Genomic DNA, 23,857 nt, shown 5'->3' on the forward strand with positions numbered 1-23,857 from the left:
ACAAGAAATTTATAACACCAATTTGTTTTTTAGTTTGTTTTTTAAAGATTTTTTTTAAGTAATCCCTTCACTCAAGGTGGGGCTCTAACTTACAACCCCAAGATCAAGAGTCATATGCTCCACCAAATAAGCCATCCAGGCACCCCTAGTTTGCTTTTCTTTTTTTTTTTTTAAAGATTTATTTATTTGACAGAGAGAGAGACCACGTGCGCGAGAGAGAGACCGCGAGAGAGGGAACACAAGCAGGGGGAGTGGGAGAGAAAGAAGCAGGCCTCCCACCGAGTAGGGAGCCCAACGTGGGGCTCAATCCCAGGACCCTGGGACCATGGCCTGAGCCGAAGGCAGACGCTTAACCACTGAGCCACCCAGGTGACCCTAGTTTGCTTTTCAATACTGTATGAATTGAACTTCTAATGTATATTTGTTTTTATTCACTTTTAAAATGTATATTTCTGATTTCAAACGCATTGAGACATTAATATAGAAGTTAATGACAGTCAGGATTATATAAATGGAACTGATCAATAAAATCCAGAACCTCTACAAGAGTAACAGAAAAGATTTAGTGAAGAATACCAATTTTTGTTTTTACAATAACCTGCAATGCAGTGAGAGAATCCAAAATACAAGTAACTGTAGGATTCTAAAATGTTCCTAAATTTCAGGAGAGGATATGACTCCATCATATCTGAATGCACCGTTCTATAATTTTGTATTTCTATTTCACTTTGTCACAGAGCCCACCTTCCTTGGATTATAAAATTTCTTTTTTTTTTTTTTTTTTAAGATTTTATTTATTTATTTGACAGAGAGAGAATGAGATAGAGCAAGCACATGAGAGGGGGGAGGGTCAGAGGGAGAAGCAGACTCCCTGCCGAGCAGGGAGCCCGATGCGGGACTCGATCCGGGGACTCCAGGATCATGACCTGAGCCGAAGGCAGTCGCCTAACCAACTGAGCCACCCAGGCGCCCCTAAAATTTCTTCTTTTTGAAACTAAAATCTAAATGTTGAACCAGGAAGTATGACCGTGGTTGGTAAGAAAGACAAGTGTCAAGAATACCAACTTTTAAGACTTAACTACCAAAGAGTGACACCTATTCATGTTATAAACTTTAAACAAGATGATTCTTACTTTGCAATAAAGTATTCCTTTTTCCTCTTCAATCCTGAATTTCAAGTCATGTATTAGAATATATCACACATTAAAAATATTTCTGAATTCCTTGGGCTGCAATAGGATTACAATAGCAAGAGCTTTCAATGAACTTCTGTGGCTTTGGCATCAATATCTGAGTACCCTATCTGGCCTCAGACTTCTTTCCCTAAGTCTATTTTGTCTAAGGTCAGTCATTTTTCTTGTTTCATATGTTGTCTTGCCACAAAAGGAAATGAGCACTTTAAAGAACCTTTTTAGAATGTTGCTGGCCAATAATATACCTAGAATAATTTGAACAGTAACAAATTTATAAATTCCCTTACTAGCATGAATTCTTTGCTGATTAATAGTTTTTTCAAGTTCTCTTCTCAATCTGACTTCTGCCCCATACTTTCCAACAGTGCCATCATCCACCAATATGAAATGGGAATGTAGATTATTCAGAACATTCAATTTGCTCAGAGGGTTCAACAAGGTTTGATAAGGAGCAACCACCTAAACAATAGCAAACATAAGTTAGTGGGGAGGATTTAATATAATATAAAGAAAAAATAAACTTTAAAATAATCTGTAAAGGCAAGAAGGTGGTAAAATTCTATTTACAATATAGTAACAAATAGAAAATGTCAAACAATATGTCAAAAAGCACAAGCTTTTAAGCCAGCTGATGATTAATCAATAATGGGTCAGACCATACAATTATATTTCAACTCTTATTGCAGAATATATATTATTTTATTATCACATGCAAAAGAAACAAAATAAATGAGTATATAGTATGAAGAAACTGTTAGGTTATTAATGAATAAAGTGTAATACACAAAGGACACTGAATAAGAACAATCTAATATCAATTATAGTTTCCATTTTTCTAGCCCTCATACAATCTTTAAAATTGATATTAGAAATTTCATTGCACTTGAAAGTGATCATTATAATTCAGTAATTCTTTTTTAGTACTCTCTTGATAAATATTAATAACCAATTCACATGTCCTTAACCTACTCAAATAAAACACTAACATTTGATTACTAATTTAGTGACAGTAAAATTAGTTCTTAATAACATAGTCATTAAAAATTTAATTACAAAGACTGGCATGATTTGGAAAAGTTGTAAAATAGTTATACAGAAAGGCCGAAACCAAAACGTACTAATACTGTAACGACAATTACTTATATCTATGAATGCATTCTTGGAGGGATCATAAGAAAACCTCAGGAAAAAAGGAAAAGAAAGAAAACCTCAGGAAAATACCTTTTTTTTTTTTTAAGATTTTATTTATTTGACAGAGAGAGACACAGCGAGAGAGGGGGCACAAGCAGCGGGAATGGGAGAGGGAGAAGCAGGCTCCCTACGGAGGAGGGAGCCCGATGTGGGGCTCAATCCCAGGACTCTGGGATCATGACCTGAGCCGAAGGCAGACACTCAACAACTGAGCCACCCAGGCGCCCCTCAGGAAAATACTTTTTAAACATAATTTGAAAAGTATGGTATGATCATGAATAGTTTAAGGTGACTTGCACTATTCTTGCTCTAATTTTGTTTATACAAGTTCAAATATAAGAAATTTTTAAAATCATTCTTACATCTCTCCCAACAAGATCATTTCTGTTTTCAATCACTCCCCAGGGTGCTATTCCAATAGTGCAAATCTTTCGAGATGATCTGGAAGCATGTTCTTTGAGGGCATCACCAACATGTTTTGCCACACCTGTTCATATAAAATTTAATTTACCTTATGTGAAAGTACTGTTTTCAGAATAATCCTGTACTCAATCTATAACATTATAATTGTTGATATTTTTCTTTACACGAAGATAAAAAGCAACAAGGTCCAAAAGACAAACTTACAAAAGAAAACACAAGGACCAAAAACAAAACAAAACAAAACAAAACAAAAAAACCCCACAATGTCAAATCACTACAACTGCCTGAAACACACGTAAAAGTAACTTTTACCATGTTGTTAGGCCTAGTCCTCTCTTAGATTCCTCCTGTAAGTAACTGTAGTTTTTTGTTATTGCTCTACACATCATCTAAAAAAAAATGAAGAGTATGGCTCAGGACCATAAGCAAAACACACACACACAACAAGCAACTACAAAAGTTGTCCAACTGAATCAAAAATTAGGAGAAAAGTAGAAAAGACAATTCAAAAGAGCATATGACTCCTCATTATCACTTAGGGGTTGAATTGTATCCTTCCCAAAATTCATATATTGAAATCCTAATCCCAGTACCTCGAAGTGTGACCATATTCGGAGACAGGTCCTTTAAAGAGGTTATACATTTAAAAATGAGGCCACTAGGGTGGGACCTAATCAATCTGCCTGGTGTCCTTTTAAGAAGGTGAAATTTTGGGACACAAAAAGAGCCACCAGGAATGCACATGCGTGGTGAAGAGGCCACAGTGAGAAGGTGGTCATCTACAAGCCACAGAGAGAGGCCTCAGAAGGAACCAACCTGCTAACATCTTGATCTTGGACCTCCAAAACTGTGAGAAAATAAATTAATTTTGTTTAAGCCACCGAGTCTGTGGCCTTTTGTTACGGCAGCCCTAGAAAACCAATACAACACTCAATTTGCTTTTTATAATGCATGAGATCTCATTCCTCACCCGGATTATGGAAATAGCATCTTCACTGGTCTTCCAGTTGCTGCCTTGCCTGTTCACAGTCTATTTTCAAAACATCATCCAAGTGATCTTTGCTCTTGTCAACTCTCTGCTTAAAATCTTCCCTTCTTATTCAAAGCAAACACGAAAGTGCTTATAATAGCCTATACGGCTTTATATAATGATGTGCCTATTGCCCCTGCTATTCACCACCCTACCCCACTCCCGTAACTTCCTGACCTCATCACCTAGCACTCCTTGGGTTCATTCTACTTAGCTACATTGGACCCTTCTTACCATTCTTCCAACACACCAGCAGTTTTTTCTCTTTAAATGCTCTGCCTCACATTATCCTTACCATGCTCCCTCATTTCCTTCAATCTCTACTCAAATGTCACCTTATTAATGAAGCCCTCTCTACCATCCCTTCTCTGTATTTCATCTGTCCCCATAGCACTTATCATCTAACATATAACATATTTAGTTATCTGTTTGTTATCTACATCTTCTCCACTAGAATATAAGTTCCACTAAGGTAAACATTTTGTTTTGTGAATGCTATATCTTCAGCAGCCAGAAGAATGCCTGACATACAATGAGGTTCAAAAACCAGTTGTTCATAATGAATTAGATGTCTGCAAGCTAATTTAAGTAATAATTATATTTTACTTTGGATATTAAAATTAATTTGCTTTTCTTATATCTAACCTGTATATGTCGTAGAGAAGATATGCAATGAAAAATTATAGTATATTAAAAACTAATTTTGAAAGCTACTTCTTACCACTGCCTAGGCAATGGACTGCCATTCTTACATCAATTTACCAGAAGTCAGAAAGTGACAGGAATAAAACTTTGCTCTGTAGTAGGGATCAACAACCTTTTTTTGTGAAGGGTCAAATAGTAAATATTTTAGGGTTTGCAAGGTAAACAGTCTCACAACTATTCACCTCTACTGTTGCAACACAAATGTAACTACATATAATACAAAATCAAAGGATTGTGGCTCTGTTCCAATAAACCTTTATTTACAAAAACAAAGAATGGGTTGGATTTGATGCATGGGACCACAGTTTGTCAATACCTGCTCTAAAGTGTATTATTTTTTAAGAGTAAATGAAAACCAAATACTTTACAGTTACCATTTACACTTAGGAAGTATACAGATTATTTAACAGAAAAACTGAATATACTGATACTTGGTGTTGATTATTATTTCAAATATTTAATTGATATTGTGAAACATTAACACACACACTAAATAAAATTGGTATAATCATCACATTACCTGTGTTTACTCCTCCAGTTAAAATCCAGGCTCCGGTTGTAACTGCAGCTTTAATAAGACCCTTTCCAAGCAGCTGCTTGATTCGTGGGTGAAGCTCAAATTTCTGCATGCCCCCATGCACAGAGATAACAAGTTTGGGTAATTCCATTTGCCATTCTTTAAGCAGAAGTTGCAGAATGACTTCAGGTTTGGTGTCGTATGACAGTCTCACATACTAAAAAAGATTTTTAAAGGACAAAATAACTGAATATGTTCATAGGTTTCATAATGCAACATTATTTGACATTAGAAAAATGTTTAGATCAGATTATTATAGATTTGATAGGTTACTTTTAATATACTTAACACCCCTAGGAATAAGCAATAGTAAATGATTTTAAAGTTGGAAAATCATTCTGTAAGAGCCATAGAAGCAGTGGTACTCTAATTTTTAACCTTTAAAACATAAATATGTTCCTCCTCCTATTTATATAAACTCAATTACCATTCATCCAATTTACAAATTTACCCCCAGTTACTTACTGACTTGTTTGACTATGAATATGCAGTAGTAGGAACTGCTAAAGGCTAGCTACGGTGATGAGAAACGGGAAAAAGAAAGAAGAAGAATGGGGTACCTGGGTGGCTCAGTCAGTTAAGGTCTGCCTTAGGCTCAGGTCATGATCCTGGAGCACTGGAATCAAGCCCCCCAAGTTAGGCTCCCTGCTCAGTGGGGAGTATGCTTCTACCTCTCCCTCTGCCCCTCCCCATTTGTGTTCTCTCTCTCCCGCTTGTTCTCTCTCTCTCAAATAAGTAAAACTTAAAAAAAAAAAAAAAAAGGAAAGAAAAATGGAAGCTTCTACAACTCTTGCTATTAGGAGAGGCAAATACTGTATTATGTGTTTGAAAGTTTTGTCAATGATCTGGTCTATTTATCACAGAATTGTGATTATGCAGTAAAATAACAAAGATATTTTTTACTCAATATTTCAAGGTAATCAGATGGATTAATAAATTTAATTTTTTAAAAATTCTATAGAAAATAAGCTGTCACATCTGTGAAATAACTTCCTCTGGTTTACAAGATTAAACAACTTACCTTTGTCTTAAGTGACTTCACAAAACTTACTTGCTATTGACCACTCTAACTCATTTTCTTGGTTTGATGTACCTAGATGATTTAGCTCATAAGAAATCTGAAATATTCATATGTTAGAAGAAAAACATTTTTTTGTTAAAGATTTTATTTATTTATTTGACAGAGAGAGAGACAGCGAGAGAAGGAACACAAGCAGGGGGAGTGGGAGAGGAAGAAGCAGGCCCTCCGCGGAGCAGGGAGCCCAATGCAGGGCTCGATCCCAGGACCCTGGGATCATGACCTGAGCCGAAGGCAGACGCTTAACCAACTGAGCCACCCAGGTGCCCCGAAGAAAAACATTTTTAATCATCTCTAACAAAGGTTCTTTGCAAAACAATATACTGTCCATTGCTTTACAACCAGAGATCAAATACCAATGAAAAATACTCTAAAATATCAGAACCCAAAGTATCAGAATTCTACCAAACTGAGAAGACCCCAGAGTCCCTTAAGATGTTTATAATGGGGGTGCCTGGGTGGCTCAGTTGGTTAAACAACTGCCTTTGGCTCAGGTCATGATCCTGGAGTCCCAGGATCAAGTCCTGCATCGGGATCCCTGCTCACCAGGGAGTCTGATTCCCCCTCTGACCCTCCCCCCCCCCCATGCTCTCTCTGTGTCTCTCATTTTCTCTCTCAAATAAATAAAATCTTAAAAAAAAAAAAAAAAAATTTGTAATGAGGGGCATCTGGGTGGCTCAGTCGGTTAAACATCTGCTTTTGGCTCAGGTTGTGATCTCAGGGTCCTGGGATCCAGCCCTGCGTCAGGCTCCCTGCTCACTGAGCGAGGAAACTGCTTCTTCCTCTGCCCCTGCCCCCTACCTCCGCCCCCCCCCCAGCTAGTGCTCTCTCTAATAAATTTTTTTTAAAAAGGGGGGGGGGGGCGCACCTGGGTGGCTTAGTTGTTAAGTGTCTGCCTTCGGCTCAGGTTATGGTCCCAGGGTACTGGGATAGAGCCCTGCATCGGGCTCCCTGCTCAGCAGGAGGCCTGCTTCTCCCTCTCCCACTCCCCCTGCTTGTGTTCCCTCTCTCGCTGTGTCTCTCTCTGTCAAATAAATAAATAAAATCTTTAAAAATAAATAAATTTAAAGAAGATTAAAAAAAGAATTTTGTAATGAGATTTGTTCTATATTAAGTCTTCCTATATTAATTTTGTCTAACTCATTATTATATTTGGCATAAAGTCATGTTTGGAAAACAGCTTAAAGTTAAAAAAATATATAAGGAATAAATGAGGAGTTCCACTTTGGACAATGGCAGACTAGACTGTTTTAAACTAACTCTGCCGGTAGGAATAGAAAAACGAGAAAATAAGTAACATGTATGAAGGCATCAGAGAGCTACTAAGACAGTGAAAAACTGTGGGATCAGGATCCAAAAGAAAAGGAAAACTTGGAGAGATGTGCCAACCTTTACCACTGCTTTTCCCATCAAGGCAGGGAGGCAGACAAAACAAAGAACATAAAGGGTAAAATATTGATAAATATAAATGAAAAATAATGTTGTGGGGGGGTGAAAATTATGCCAGCAAAAGCATATGTCATGAGAGAAATAAATGCAGTTATAAGTATTCTAAAGGTTCTTGCACTTCCAAATAGTAGTGAAAGGACTAATTTATAATAAGTTAAAATGTGTTTTGTAGTGTTTATTATAAGATTAATCTACAGAAAAGAGAATGTATAAATAACATGCTAATAAGAAAAGAAATAATAAAAAAATATTTAATTCCAAGCAAACAAGAAAGAAAAGGGAACAAAGAAAAAGTGAGACAGTATAATAAACTTAAAAATATGTGTTCCTTATAAAGAAACCCCTTAGGGGCACCTGGGTGGCTCAATCAGTTAAGCATCTGCCTTCGGCTCAGGTCATGATCCCAGGGTCCTGGGATTGAGCCCCACATTGGGCTACCTGCCAGCAGGGAGTCTGCTTCTGCTTCTCCCTCTCCCCCTCCCCCTGCTTGTGCTCTCTCTCTCACTCTCTCAAAAATAAATAAAATCTTAAAAAGAAAGAAAGAAAATGACAAGATTAAAAACATTTCATAATGAGAGAATGTTCAGTTCACCAAGATGTAACACTTCTATATGTATATGCACTTATACAAAGAACTTTAAAATAAAGAAATGACTGAGACTAACTTTCTGATCTGCTACATAAATTTTCAGACAATAAATGTATTATATATTATTTAGAGAACAAGATAAATGAAGTTAAAAAAATCAAGTATGTGACATACCTTAGCTCTGTAGGAATGAGAACCCCCTTGAAAATTTATGACTCCATAAGCATCTGTTGGGCTCTGTTCTGTATGCGTTTCCACAGACCATTCTTCTAATGTCTGATTAAAATGGTCACCCAATTTCACATCTGAGTATTTCATGGCAAGACTTGCAGTAAAACAAGCATGTTGCTTGACCAAGCGACCACAAAAACACCTAAAGGAAAGAAATGAAATTTTAAAAAGACCTTTCAAAAAATTAGTCAATGAAAAACTGAATTAAAATGAACAAACCAATGAACACTGAGTATAAAAATAATTTTAACTTTTTAATTTTACAATACCAATAAATTAATACTTTTAACATAACGGTAAAATAGTATAAGTACATTTTTTTTGATGATACAGTCCTCTAAATTTAGTGTGGGGTTATCTACAAAATGTAGTATAGCCATATAACAGAATAGTATTCAACATGAGAATATCTAATATTAGAATATTAAACACAATATGATCTCAAAATTATCATGCTTCATGAAAGAATCCAATGCCTAACAGTACATATCTATAGTGATGACAATGGTGGCCCAGGGTCAAGGGCAGAAAGGGCAACTGTATTCTACCTAGAAGCATTACAGGACACTACTATGTAGGAAGCAGGCAGTCTCACTAATTTGATAAAGAATTATACGGGTGCCTGCATGGCTCAGTTGGTTGAGCATCTGACTCCTGATTTTGGCTTGGGTCATGATCTTGGGGTCCTGGGATTGAGCCCCCATTTCAGTTCCCCACTCAGCAGGGAGTCTGCTTATAGATTCTCTCCCTTTATCCCTCCCCCTGCTCGTGTGCGCATGCTCTCTCTAAAATAAATAAATAAATCTTTTTTAAAAAGTCGTATCACAGTTAGTAGAAGCCAAAGCAGCTAGAGTTTGTAGGGCAAAAAACAAAAAGAGGAAGAGCTACACGAGAGAGTTCCCGATATATATAGAAGGATCTTCTTAAACATGAGTTAAGAACAAACTACCCAAGGCAAACATAAGAACTACTAGACAACAGTGGGCCAAGTAATTCCTGAAGTTCACAAAGGGCAAGGAACAGTTTGTATTGCTACCAGCCTGAGTAAGAGATCTCAATACACAAGACCTACAAAAGGGTCCTGAGAATAGCAATGCCTAATTAGAAGGGCTAAATTAGACCTAGACGATGATGTACCATGACAAACTGTAACAGCAAGACTTGAAAGATCAAATTAATCCAAAGTAACTTAATTGCATGCTAAAACAAGTCCAAAATTCCCTAACAGAATGATAAAATCCAGCACCCTAAAACATAAACTTTCTCTCTCAAATAAAAGAATAAAATCTTTGGAAAACAAAGGAGAGTCTATCCAAAATGAAACACTGAGACAAAAGACGGGGGGAAACAAAAGGAACAGAACATTAGCAACCTGTTGAACAGTATCAAAGTAGCTCAACACACACAAAATTCAAGTCCCAGAAATAAGGGAATGGGAATAAAAATTTGAAAACATAGGGCAAAAATCTGAAAACTGTATGAGCAACAGATCTGAGCAGTTCAATAAGAACTGAGCAAAACAAGCTTAAGGAAATCACACTAGGGCACTGCTGAAAGCCAGTGATAAGAGAAAATCTTCAAAGTAGCATATCACATTATGGGCAGAAGAATAAAGGTAAGAATGACAGCACACATCTTGTCAAAAATCATGCAATCCAATAGTAACTGGTACATCATCTTATTCTTTTTTTTTTTTTTAGGTTTTATTTATTTAAGTAATCTCTACACCCAATGGGGGGCTTGAACTCACAACCCCAAGATTAACAGTTCCATGCTCTTCCAACTGAGCCAGTCAGGCACCCCAATTTTTTGGTTCAGCATCTTTAAAGTACTAAAGGGATGGGGGGAACCCTATCAAATTAGAATCCTGTAAGACTTGAACAAAACTACCAGCCAACCAAAGTGATTAAATAGACATTTAACACTCAACAATAGAATAAAAACTCTTTTTGAGTGCACAGAAATATTTACCAAAATTAAATATATGTTGGGCCATAAAGTAAGTCTAAATAAACCAGAGTAAGGATGGAAATCATACAAAGTATGTTCTCAGACCACAGTGAAACTAAACTAGAAACCAATAAAAGAAAATACGGGGGAGGAGCAGTTGTTCCTGAGTGGTTCAGTTGGTTAAGCATCTGACTTGATTTCGGCTCAGGTCATGATCTCATGGGTCATGAGATCAAGCCCCACACGGGGCTCCGTACCAGGGTGTAGAACCTGCTTAAGATTCTCTCTCTCTCCCTCTGCCCCTCCTGCCCCACCCCCACTCAAGTGTGTGCACTCTCTCTCTAAAAGAAAAGAAAAAAAAATACTGGGAAATTCTTCAAGTATTTGGAAATTAAACGACACACTTTTTATTAACTCATGGATCAAAGAAAGTCACAGAAGAACTTAGAAAATATGTGGAACAAAATGAAAATAAAAACAAAACATGGGATGCAACTATACAGTGTTTAGTATAAAAGCGTATTCACATAAATACTTTACAGTATGAAAATATATAGGATAAAAAATTGTAGTATATAGTTTAAACGAGAAGAAGATCTGCTACGTGAGGAAGGCGAAGATGGTGGTGGCCCGGGCATGGGTCCTGGGAGTCCAATGGCTAAAAAGGGCAGCCCGAACCATGGTGCCCTTGGGTACAACGACAGCTTTGCACATTACCAAGGACACATTCCTGGAGTCCTACCACAAGATTCCAGAAGAACAGGCCACCACTGCCAAGAAGTATATGTGTGTAGAAGACTACCAAGTGTACTGGGAAGATGGCATGGGGTATGATGACTACCTGAAGCTCTCTGACCGCTCAGGGCAGGGAGAGATCCATGGTATGACTGGGACCACCCAGACCTGAGGTTGAACTGGGGTGTACCAACACCCTGGGACCTTGACATGTCTATCAGGAACTGTGTGGATACATCCCCCATGCCTATTTCCTAGAATCTCATGTGTAAGCACCTCTTTGGCTTTGTGGCCTTCGTGCTGTTCATGTTCTGAGTTGGGGAGACTTACCTAACCTACCAATCTGTGGGGCTAAAGCAGAATCCTTATAATAATCTGTACCTGGAACAAGGCAGAGATCCCACCAAACAGCCTGAACCAGTGGTTCATTATGAGATCTGAGGCGATTTACCAGCTTTGCGCCCCCTAAGTGACTCCCTCATTTCTAGAGATTTAACCTTAATGAAATCCCTAATAAAACTTAGTGCTATCATTAAAAAAAAAAAAAAAAAGATTTACAAGTAATAGTAATCTAAACTCCACCTTAAAAACTTTTTAAAAAGGGCAAATTAAACCCAAAGTAGCAGATGGAAAGAATAAAGAGCGCACAATGAAACATGAAAAGAAAAGAAAAACAATGTAGAAAAATCAATGAAACAAAAAGCTTGGTCATTGAGAAGACCAACAAAATTCAGTATCTATTCACTATAAACATTTTCAGCAAATTAGGGAAAGAGGGAACTTCCTCAACACAGATATCATCATACTTATTTAATGTTGGCTATGAGTACTACTCACTACATTCTGAGTCCTGTGAGTCCTAATCACCAAACTTTGGGGTCATCTTGGGGACACGTGACAAAAGTAGACAAAATATATGAGGTAACGGTTTTTAAGCACTGAACAAGAATTATGGGACTTCAATCCTTGAAATGAAGAAAAATATATGAAGTGAGGCCCATAATTGTACCAACCACACTGGGGGAATTTCTCAACCATTGTGCATTGAGATAATGCTCAGGTAGAAAATGGCAGTGTCACTGAGCTGAGCAAGGAGGTAGCAAACAGAATTCCAGGCTGCTGAAACAGATGGAATTTGTAGCAGGGTACCAGAGGAGAGAGAGAGAGGGAAACAACCTTGCATGAGGATTCACCATGGGTTCCTGGCCACACACTGAGCTGTATCTGTGTCGGTCAAGACTTAGACACCTAACAGAAATCACCTGCTGCGGGTCTGAGACCTGAATCATAAAGGGCTGGAGACACTGCAGTCTTAGATCAGAGCGAAAAGACATGAGTAGGCATCCTGGGCATTCAGTTGAGACCCTAAAAAGGTTATACCTTGGGAGTACAGTCCACATTCTAAGACTAAATTCAAAATAAAAATAGAGGGTGCCTGGATGGCTCAGATGGTTAAGTGTCTGCCTTCCGCTTGGGTCATGATCCTGGGATCCTGGGATCGAGTCCCGCGTCGGGCTCCCTGCTCTTCGGGGAGCCTGCTTCTCCCTCTGCCTCTCCCTCTGTCTCTCATGAATAAATAAATAAAATCTTTAAAAATAAATAAATAAAAATAAAAATAGAGCTGCCCCAACAAAGAATGAAATCAAGCCCTATGGGACAAAAGAATCTGTCAATAATTTAATCACCTGTCAGAACAAAATTTAAACCCTTTAAAGGAAGATGACATAGTCCAGACCTCCTAAAATCGATCATGGAAACTCGCAACATACAATAAAAAATTACTAGACATATGAAAAAGCAAAAAAAGTGACTCGTAATCAAGAAAAAGTAGATAAATTTAGCAATTCAATAGAAACAGACCGTAAATGACACAGATGTTCAAACTAGTAAACAAAAATTTTGATGCAGATATAAGTATGTTCAAGGACTTATAGAAATAGATGGTGATAACAAAGGTATAGATAAGGCATCTCAGCAGTGACCTGGAAACTATAAAAGAATCAAATGAAAATTTTAGAACTGAAAAATATAATGCATGAAAAGTTCACTGGATGGGCAAAATAGCATATTGGCAATTGCAAAAATAAGGATTAGTGGGGAAAAATATATTACAAAGCTACAGTAATCAAAGAAAAAAAAGACTAGTGAACCTTAAGAAATATCACTACAACTGTTCTACTTTCATCAATGGAATAAAATTTTAATTAAAAAAAATTAATTAAAAAAAAACAGGGCTGGGGAGCTTAGATGGTGGCGCAATCAGTTAAGCATTCAGCTCTTGGTTTTGGCTCAGGTCATGATCCCAAGATCCTGGGATCAAGCCCCATGTCGAGTTCCCTGCTCAGCAGGGAGTCTGCTTGTCCTTCTCCCTCCGCTCCCTCTACCCCCTGCTCAAGGTTGGTCGGTTGGTCAGTCTCTCTCTCTCTCTCTCAAATAAAATCTTTTTTAAAAATCATGCAAACTAACAAAAGTATAACTGGAGTTTCAGAGAGAAGAAAGAGAGAGAATGGGGCAGAAAAATATTTTAAGAAACAATGGCTAAAAACTTCCCAATTTGGAACCCTCCGACATGGTTGGTGGGAATGCAAGCTGGTGCAGCCACTCTGGAAAACAGTATGGAGGTTCCTCAAAAAGTTGACAATAGAGCTACCCTATGACCAGCAATTGAACTACCGGGTATTTACCCCAAAGATACAAATGCAGTGTTCCGAAGGGGTACGTGCACCCCAATGTTTATAGCAGCAATGTCCACAATAGCCAAACTATGGAAAGAGCCAAGATGTCCATCAAAAGATGAATGGATAAAGATGTGGTGTTTTTATACAATGGAATATTATGCAGCCACCAAAAAAAAAAAAAAAAAACCCATGAAATCTTGCCATTTGCAACAACGTGGATGGAACTAGAGGGTATTATGCTAAGCGAAATAAATCAATCAGAGAAAGACAAGCATCATACGATCTCACTGATATGAGGAATTCTTTTTTTTAAAGATTTTATTTATTTATTTGACAGAGAGAGACACAGCGAGAGAGGGAACACAAGCAGGGGGAGTGGGAGAGGGAGAAGCAGGCTCTCCGCAGAGCAGGGAGCCCGATGCGGGACTCGATCCCAGGACCCTGGGATCATGACCTGAGCTGAAGGCAGTCGCTTAACCAACTGAGCCACCCAGGCGCCCTGATATGAGGAATTCTTAATCTCAGAAACAAACTGAGGTTTGCTGGAGTGGAGGGGGGTGGGAGGGATGGGGTAGCTGGGTGATAGACATTGGGGAGGGTAGGTGCTAAGGTGAGCGCTGTGAATTAAGACTGATGAATCACAGACCTGTACCTCTGAAACAAATAATACATTATATGTTAAAAAAAAAAAGAAAAAGAAAAAAAGAAGATAGTAGGAAGGGAAAAATGAAGGGGGGGGAATCGGAGGGGGAGACGAACCATGAGAGACTATGGACTCTGAGAAACAAACTGAGGGTTTTAGAGGGGAGGGGGTTGGGGGGATGGGTTAGCTCAGTGATGGGTATTAAGGAGGGCACGTACTGAATGGAGCACTGGGTGTTATACGCAAACAATGAATCATGGAACACTACATCAAAAACTAATGATGTAATGTATGATGACTAACATAACACAATAAAATTAAATTTAAAAAATAATAATTAAAAAAAACTTCCCAATTTGGTGAAAAATATGAACTTGCAGATATTTATGGCACAGTATATACAAAGAGAACCGCTCCTAGGCACATTATACACCTGCTGCTGAAAACCAAGGATACAGGAAGAAAGTCTTTAAAGTAGCCAGAGAGAAAAAAGATCATTACATACAGAACTACACTAGTGACAAATGACTTCTCAACAGAAACAAGAGCCAGAAGACAATATAATGGTATCTTCAAAGTGCTGGAATAAGAAAACTATCAACTCAGGAATCTATAGAATGAGAAAACTATCAACTCAGAAATCTATATCTAGGGAAAATATCCCTCAAAAATGAGAGTAAAATAAACATGAAAAATGAAAAATATGAAAACATATTTTCAGATAAACCAATCTGAGAAAATTCATCTCTATTGTATCTGCATTATACCAAACACTAAAAGAAGATCTTCAGTTTGAATGGAAAGATACCCCCTGGAACTTTGCGCCTAAAGGAAGGAATGAACAGGACTGGAAATGGTAAAACAACTCCATATATCTAAAATGAAAAGTGCATTCTGTGCGCTTTTCTTCCTAGCCTACCTACCAGAGACCTTCTAGTCTTACTCTTATATTCATTCATCAGATCTTAATGAGCAACATTACTATTTACTTAGCTATCTAGGCAAGAAATTTAGGATTCACCAAATCCTATTGAATTTATCTCATTAATTCCTTCAAATATGTCTACTTCCCTTCATCATCATAGCCACTATCTTAATTCAGGCTCTCAGTTTTTCCAGAATTACTCCAAAACTTTCCAAGCTATTTTTTCCTCCCAATCCAATCTCCTCAAAATGCCAACTGCTTTTACCAAAAGAAAAACTAAGCATTTTACTTCCCTGTATATCCTTTTAACATGAAATCAAAACTATGTGACACAGTACACAAACAGCTTAAATGATCTAGTTCCTACTTATTTCTCCAGATCAAATCTCTCCAATATCCATATTACATTCTACATTCTGTAGTTTCCTGATAGAATCATAATCTCTTTCACTGTCAGGCCTTCCCACGTCCTGTTCTCTCTGCCTAAATCCCTTTTGCTCAATCTTTACCTAACTAATTCACATTCAACTTTAGAAATCTGCTCAAGTAGCTTCACTGGAGTTCATATAGCCTCGCCTAATCCTTCACCTCCCAACTCTGAGTAAAGTAACTTTCAAATGTAATCAAATGCAATAACCTGTGAGTTTTATCCCACCTAACTGATGCTTCTAAAATATTAGTTTTAGGGCGCCTGGGTGGCTCAGTTGGTTAAGCGACTGCCTTCGGCTCAGGTCATGATCCTGGAGTCCCGGGATTGAGTCCCGCATCGGGCTCTCTGCTCAGCAGGGAGTCTGCTTCTCCCTCTGACCCTCCTCCCTCTCATGCTCTCTGTCTCTCATGCTCTCTCTCTCAAATAAATAAATAAAATCTTTAAAAAAAATAAAAAATAAAAATAAATAAAAATAAAATAAAATATTAGTTTTATTTTTCAAAATTTGTGCAATAGAGTTTTGTTATTAAACTTACCTGACGAGTTGCTGACAAATTTGACATCCTGGAAGGCATCTATAAAACAAGGTAAATTTATTACTTAACATTAAAAAAAAAATTTTAACTTAAACTACATAAAATCCATATAATAGTACAAATCAAAGGAAAACTATAACGCTTATCTAATTGTTCAGTAGATATGTCATTTATACCTTGGTTTATACACTCAAATAACTTTTTTTAACTCACATAGTTTCCATTGTTTATTGTAGTTGACATACAATGTTAAACTAGTTTTAGGTACACAACATAGTGTTTAATAATTTTATACATTACTCAATATTCACCAAGACTAGTCACCATCTGCCACCATTCAATGTTATTACAGTATTATTAACTATATTCCTTATGTTGTACTTTTATCTCCATTATTATTTATAACTGGAATACCAGGTACCAGTTGTACCTCTTACTCCCCCTTCACCTATTTTACCCATTCCCTCACCCACATATTTAAAATAGTTTCCTTTTTTTTTTTAAGTACAACTAGTTGTTACAAAATCCAGAAACCAAAGAGAAAAAGATTGACAGATTTAACTACACAAAAATACAACATTTCTACATGGCAAAAATATGCCACTCATAAAGTCTAAAGACAAACAGGAAAAAATAATTGCAGGCAAAAGGTTAGTTTCCCTAATATAGAAAGTTTCATCAAATTTACATAAAAAAGGAAAACATATGGATAGTTCACAAGTAAAAACATACATATGAAAAGGCATTTGATTAGAAAAGATTTTTTTAGTCCTTTAAGACAGTATCTTGAAGAGAACAGAGATAGGTAGTCTTTTTTTTTTTTTTTTTAAGATTTTATTTATTTGAGAGAGAAACAGCGAGAGAGGGAACACAGCAGGGGGAGTGGGAGAGGGAGAAGCAGACTCCCCGCCGAGCAGGGAGCCCAGTGCGGGGCTCGATCCCAGGACCCTGGGATCATGACCTGAGCCGAAGGCACACGCTTAACAACTAAGCCACCCAGGCGCCCCGAGATAGGTAGTCTTATATGCTGGTGGGAGTATAAACTGATACAATCTCGATGGAAGGCAACTTGGTAATACCCATTACAATGAAAAAAATGTAGACTCCCTCTCAAACTCTAATACCAATACTAAAATTATAGGCTAAAAAATATTTGTAGCACATGTGTAAAATAATGTACAAAGGTTATTCATTCAGTACAGCATTTTTTTTTCTAGTAACAAAAAGAAAAACAGAATAGCTAAAATGTTCATCAGTAAGAAACTAAGGGGCGCCTGGGTGGCTCAGTTGGTTAAGCGTCTATCTTCAGCTCTGGTCATGGTCCCAGGGCCCTAGGATCAAGCCCCACATCAGGCTCCCTGCTTAGTGAAGAGCCTGCTTCTCCCTCTCCCTCTGCTGCTCCCCCCGCTTGTGCTCACTCTCTCAAGTAAGTAAATAAAATCTTTAAAAAGATTTTAAAAAATAAGATTAAAAAAGATTTTAAAAATAAGATTAAAAAAATAATCTTTAAAAAAAATAAGGAACTACTAAAACAAACTATGATCCAGATATATAATTTAAAAGGATGCAACAACTAAAAACAGTGGTTATTGCCAAGATAATAAACACTGTGGGTTAAACAGTATGTACTTAAAAGAAGAGAGAGAGGAGTAAATACACATCTGCTAGGCCATGCAAAGACTGTATCTAGCTATTTCTGGAAGATATTCTGAGGAATAGGTATCACTGGTTTTCTTTAGGAAGGGGAATTTATAGTTAAGGCACAGTGGTAGAAAGGGACTTTCACTTATAAATTTTGGTATCTTGTAAATCCATGTATTAGCTTATTCATAAAAACCTAATTTTCAAGTTCAACTAGTTCAAGGGCACCTGGCTAGCTCGTTGGAAGAGCATACAACAGTTGATCTCAGGGTTCTGAGTTCAAGCCCCATGTTGGATGTAAAGATTACTTAAAAATATCTTATAAAAAAAATTTCAACTAGTATAGAAAGAAATGACCAGCTACCAGTGTTTGAAAATTATGTCTCATATGGATGGCTACAGCCAAAGATACTTAGTAACAGAATGAGATTCCTTTAACACCTAAAGTTAAATTTCTACTGCAAACTGAAATTAAAAAAGTATAGGAAATAACTCCTCAATAATACCATCTCTTTTGTTAATAAAGCAAAACCATAATTTTCTCCCAATGAAAGAACAATGTCTTACTTTAGAACTGGCACCCTGAACTAAGGAGATCTAAATTCTAATCCCACCTTTATGAATTATTAGCCATGTGACCTGGGAAATGTCACTTCTGCTCTGGTTAAGAAATGTAATGTTACTAGGACCAAACCCCATGTCGGACCCTGCACTCAGCGGGGAGTCTGCTTGAGGATTCTCTCCCCTCTACCCCTCAACTCCACATGCAGGCACTCTCTAATAAGTAAATAAATCTTTTCTTTTTTTAAAGATTTTATTTATTTATTTGAGCGAGAGAACGAGAGCACACGCACAAGCAGAGGGAGAGAGCAGCAAAGGGAGACAGAGAAGCAGGCTCTCCAATGAGCAGGGAGCCCGACACGGTGCTCAATCCCAGGACTCTGGGATCATGACCTGAGCCTAAGGCAGACACTTAACTGACTGAACCACCCAGGTACCCCAATAAATAAATCTTTTTTTTAATGTAATGTTACATTGTAACAAAACATCTTTAATCATTACTAAGAAATTCAAAAACTCACGGAATAATGACTGGAAGAGATATTAAGGTTTATCTGTTTTATTATCTAAATGACATTTACCAAATTTACCAAAAATTGAAGGAATGTTAAAAAACATAAAAAATATTTTCTCACTAATCAAGTAAATGCAAATTTAAGACATATACTATTTCCTACTAATCACTTTTCCTTGCAGATAAAGAAAAATGTTACTCTAGTCAATATTCAGTAAAGCAGGCATTCTTGCCACTACCGGTAATAGTGTATATTGCTTTAATCCTTTTGGAAAGCTTTTTGGCATTACATACACTGGGGGGGGGGGGGAACCTTAAACACAAAGAAAGTTTTATCCACTAAGGTCTTCATTATGGCCTAATTTTACTTTATCATGGCTAAAAATTGAAAATAACTGAAATTTGCTCAATAATGGTACAGGTATATATAAATTGTGGCCTATACATTAACAGAATATTAACTACCATTCTTACAAAATATCTGCAATATCATATTTACTATAACATTTTGTAAAAGAGCACATACCATATTTTACACCTAGGCTGAATATAGCAACCTTTTAAAACAAAACCTATTGAGGAAATATTAAAATTAAATGCACCAAAATTTTACTAATAATGACTGCCTTGGGGCACCTGGGTGGCTCAGTCGGTTAAGGGTCTGACTCTTGATTTCGGCTTAGGTCATGATCTCAGGGTCATGGGATAGAGCCCCACACTGGGATCCGTGCTGGGTGTGGAGCCTGCTTAAGATTTTCTCTATCTCACTCCTATGATTATAGGAAACAAACTGAGGTTTGCTGGAGGGGTGGGAGTGGGAGATGGGAAAACTGGGTGATGGACATTAAGGAAGACACATGATGTAATGAGCACTGGATATTATATAAGACTAAGGAATCACTAACTCCACCTCTGAAACTAAGAATACACTATGTTAATTAATTGAATTTAAATAATAAAGAAAACATAAAATTAATTAATCTTTAAAAAGAAATGAAGAACTGATACAACATGGACATGCCTTGAAAACATTATGCTGAGTAAAAGAAACCAAACATAAAAGGCCACATATTTTTGAGTCTATGTATATGAAATGTACAGAACAGGCAAATCCATAAAGAGAGAAGTAGATTCATGGTTGTCAGGGACTGGGGGGAGAGGAGAATAAGAGTGACTGGTAATAGGAACTGGGTTCCCTTTAGGAGTGATAAAAGTGTTCTGGAATTAGATAGTGGTGATGTTTGTAAAACCTTTTGAATATACTAAAAACCAACAAAATGTATATTTCAAATGGTCAGTTTTATGCTATATAAATTATATCTCAATTTTTTTTTTTAAAGGTTTTTATTTATTTGACAGAGAGAAAGACAGCCAGAGAGGGAACACAAGCAGGGGGAGTGGGAGAGGGAGAAGCAGGCTTCCCGCGGAGCAGGGAGCCTGATGTGGGGCTCGATCCCAGGACTCTGGGATCATGATCTGAGCCGAAGGCTGACGCTTGACGACTGAGCCACCCAGGCACCCCTATATCTCAATTTTTAAGAAAAAAGATTCTTTCCCTCTGCCCCTCCCCTCCCCTTTCTCTCTCACTTCCCCCTCTTAAAAAAATGTAAGTTTATAAAAAATTACCAATTTTGCTATTTTTGTATAGTCGACATACAATGTTACATTAGTTCCAAATGTACAACAGTGATGAACAATGCTATATATTCCAAAATGCATTACCACCACAATAAGTGTTGTTACCATTTGTCACCATACAACATTACAATATTATTGACTATATTCCCTATGCTATACTTTTCATCTCTGTGACTTATTCATTTTATTCACTTCATGCATCTCCCTACCCCATCCCTTACACCTACACCTGTCTATTCTGGCAACTACCAGTTGTTCTCTGTTTCTATGAGTCTGTTTTTGCTTGTTTGTTCTGTTTCTTAGAGTCCACATATGAGTATAATCATATGGTACTTGTATTTCTCTGACTTATTTTGCTTTGCATAATACCCTCTAGGTCCATCCATGTTTTGCAAATAGCAAGACTTCATTCTTTTTTATGACTAATATTCTATTTGGTGTGTGTGTGTGTGAATATATATGTGTGTGTATATACACACACATGCTGTACCTTCTTTATTATCTATTGCAACACTTAACGTTGCTTACATATCTTGGCTATTGTAAATAATGCTGCAATAAATACAGGAGTGCATATATCGTGGCGCCTGGGTGGTGCAGTTGGTTAAGCATCTGACTCTTGGTTTCAGCCCAGGTCGTGATCTCACAGGTGGTGAGATCGAACCCCAGGGCTCCATGCTCAGCACAGAGTCTGCCTGAGACTCTCTCCCCCTCCCTTTGCCCCTCCCCCTGCTCTGTCTCAAATAAATAAATCTTTTAAAAAACAAAAACAAAGGAGTGCATATATCTTTTCCAATTAGTGTTTTTGTGTTCTTTGGGTAGATACTCAATACTGAATTCCTGGATCATATGGTATTTCTATTTTTAATTTTTTGAGGAAACACCATACTGTTTTCCACAGTCATTGCACCAATTTATATTCCCACCAATAGTGCAAGAGGGTTCCCTTTTCTCCACATCCTTGCCACCACTTGTTATTTCTTGTCTTTTTGATGCTAGCCATTCTGACTGGTATGAAATTATGATACCTCACTGAAGTTTTGCTTTGCATTTTCCTGATGATTAGTGAGGTTGAGCATCTTTACCTGTATCTGTTGGCCATCTGTAGGTCTTCTCTGGAAAAAAGCCTATTTGGGTCTCCTGCCCACTTTTCCTGGGTGTTAAGCTGTGTAAGTCCTTTGTACATTTTGGATATTAACCTCTTACCAGATATATCATTTGCAAATATCTTCCCCCACTCAGGAGGTTGCCTTTTTGTTTTATTAATAGTTTCCCTTGTTGGGGCACCTGGGTGGCTCAGTCTTTAGGTGTCTGCCTTTGGCTCGGGTCATGATCCCGGGGTCCTGGGATTGAGCCCTACATCGGGCTCCCTGCTCGGTGGGAGGCCGGTTTCTCCCTCTCCCACTCCCCCTGCTTGTGTTCCCTCGCTCGCTAGGTCTCTGTCAAATAAATAAATAAAATCTTTAAAAAAAAAAAAATAGTTTCCCTTGTTGTGGAAAAGCTTTTTATTTTGGTGTAATCCTAATAGTTTATTTTTGCTTTGGTCTCCCCTGCCTGAGGAGGCATATCCACAAAAATGTTTCTAAGGCCAATGTCCAAGAGATTACTGCCTGTTTTTTTCTAGGAGTTTAATGATTTCAGGTCTCACACTTAGGTCTTTAATCCATTTTGAGGTTTTTTTTTAGTTTATTTTTGCATATGGTGTAAGAAAGCAGTCCAATTTCATTCTTTTGCTTGTAGCTTTCCATTTTTCCCAACACCAGTCTTTTTCCCCACTGAATATTCTTGCTCTGTCACATATTAATTGACCATATAAGCATGGGTTTATTTCTGAGCTTTCTATACCATTCTATTAACCTATGTGTCTATTTTTGTGCCAGTACCACACTATTTTGATTACCACAGCTTCGCAGTATATCTTGGAATCTGGGATTGTTAAGAAATGGGCAGAATCCATGAACAGACCTTTCTCCAAAGAAGACATACAAATGGCCAACAGACACATGAAAAAATGTTCAACATCACTCGGCATCAGGGAAATACAAATCAAAACCACAATGAGATACCACCTCACATCAGTCAGAATGACTAAAATTAACAAATCAGGAAACAACAGATGTTGGCGAGGATGCGGAGAAAGGGGAACCCTCTTACACTGTTGGTCAGAATGCAAGCTGGTGCAGCCACTCTGGAGAACATTTCTTGTCTTTTTTTTTTCCTTTTTCTTGTCAAAAAGTTGAAAATAGAGCTACCCTACAACCCAGCAATTGCACTACTAGGGATTTACCCCAAAGATACAAATATAGTGACCCAAAGGAGCACCTGTACCCCAATATTTATAGCAGCAATGTCCACAATAGCCAAACTATGGAAAGAGCCCTGATGTCCATCAACAGATGAATGGATAAAGATGTGGTATATATATACACAATGGAATACTACTCAGCCAACAAAAAACTGAAATCTTGCCATTTGCAACAACGTGGATGGAACTAGAGGGTAATCTGCTAAGCGAAATTAGTCAATCAGAGAAAGACAATCATGATCTCACTCATATGTGAAATTTAAGAAACAAAACAGGATCATAGGGGAAGAGAGGAAAAACTAAAACAAGACAAAATCAGAGAGGGAGACAAACCGTAAGAGACTTTTAATCATAGGAAACAAACTGAGGGTTGCTGGAGGGGAGTGGGACGGGGGGATGGGGTAACTGGGTGATGGCCATTAAGGAGGGCATGTGATGCCGTGGATATTATCAGACTGATGAATCACTGACCTCTACTTTTGAAACCAATAATACATTATATGTTAATTAACTGAATTTAAATTTTAAAAAAAGAACTAAAAGAAAAAAAATACAGGATTGGGATAACCTCCAGCTTTATTCCTCTTTCTCAAGACTGCTTTGGCTATACAGGGTCTTTTGTGGTTTCATCCAAATTTTAGGATTATTTGTTCTAGTTCTGAATTTGGCTATGTTTTTATAAGAGTCATATATCAAATGGAAATAAAAGCTGCAGAGTAGTTAACCGGATAGAGAACAAGGTTTGATAGGAAATGAGAAAGGTAAGAAGATTCAAAAAACTTGTAAATGCATTTCTCAACTAATTTTTCCTAAGTGCCTATGAAGAGAGGTTTTC

General features: G+C 37.4%; 1 protein-coding gene and 1 pseudogene across 4 annotated transcripts in view; one reads left to right on the top strand and one right to left on the bottom strand.

The window, feature by feature from the left end:
- The window catches only part of TRPM7 (transient receptor potential cation channel subfamily M member 7), a 118,449-nt gene that overhangs the window by 70,767 nt on the left and 23,825 nt on the right, over nucleotides 1-23,857 (bottom strand). For all 4 annotated transcript variants that reach the window (XM_034994275.1, XM_034994277.1, XM_034994276.1 and 1 more), the window contains exons 3-7: nucleotides 16,364-16,402; nucleotides 8,410-8,608; nucleotides 5,063-5,276; nucleotides 2,747-2,871; nucleotides 1,481-1,652 (exon numbers count right to left, since the gene is read on the bottom strand). In XM_034994275.1, the coding sequence (XP_034850166.1) occupies nucleotides 1,481-1,652; nucleotides 2,747-2,871; nucleotides 5,063-5,276; nucleotides 8,410-8,608; nucleotides 16,364-16,402 (749 nt within the window). The remainder of the gene's footprint in view (nucleotides 1-1,480; nucleotides 1,653-2,746; nucleotides 2,872-5,062; nucleotides 5,277-8,409; nucleotides 8,609-16,363; nucleotides 16,403-23,857) is intronic.
- On the top strand, nucleotides 11,036-11,592 carry LOC118003351 (annotated as a pseudogene).

Source organism: Mirounga leonina, unplaced genomic scaffold (assembly GCF_011800145.1).
Source record: "Mirounga leonina isolate KUSES-001 unplaced genomic scaffold, KU_Mleo_1.0 Mir_91, whole genome shotgun sequence".
NCBI lineage: Eukaryota > Metazoa > Chordata > Mammalia > Carnivora > Phocidae > Mirounga > Mirounga leonina.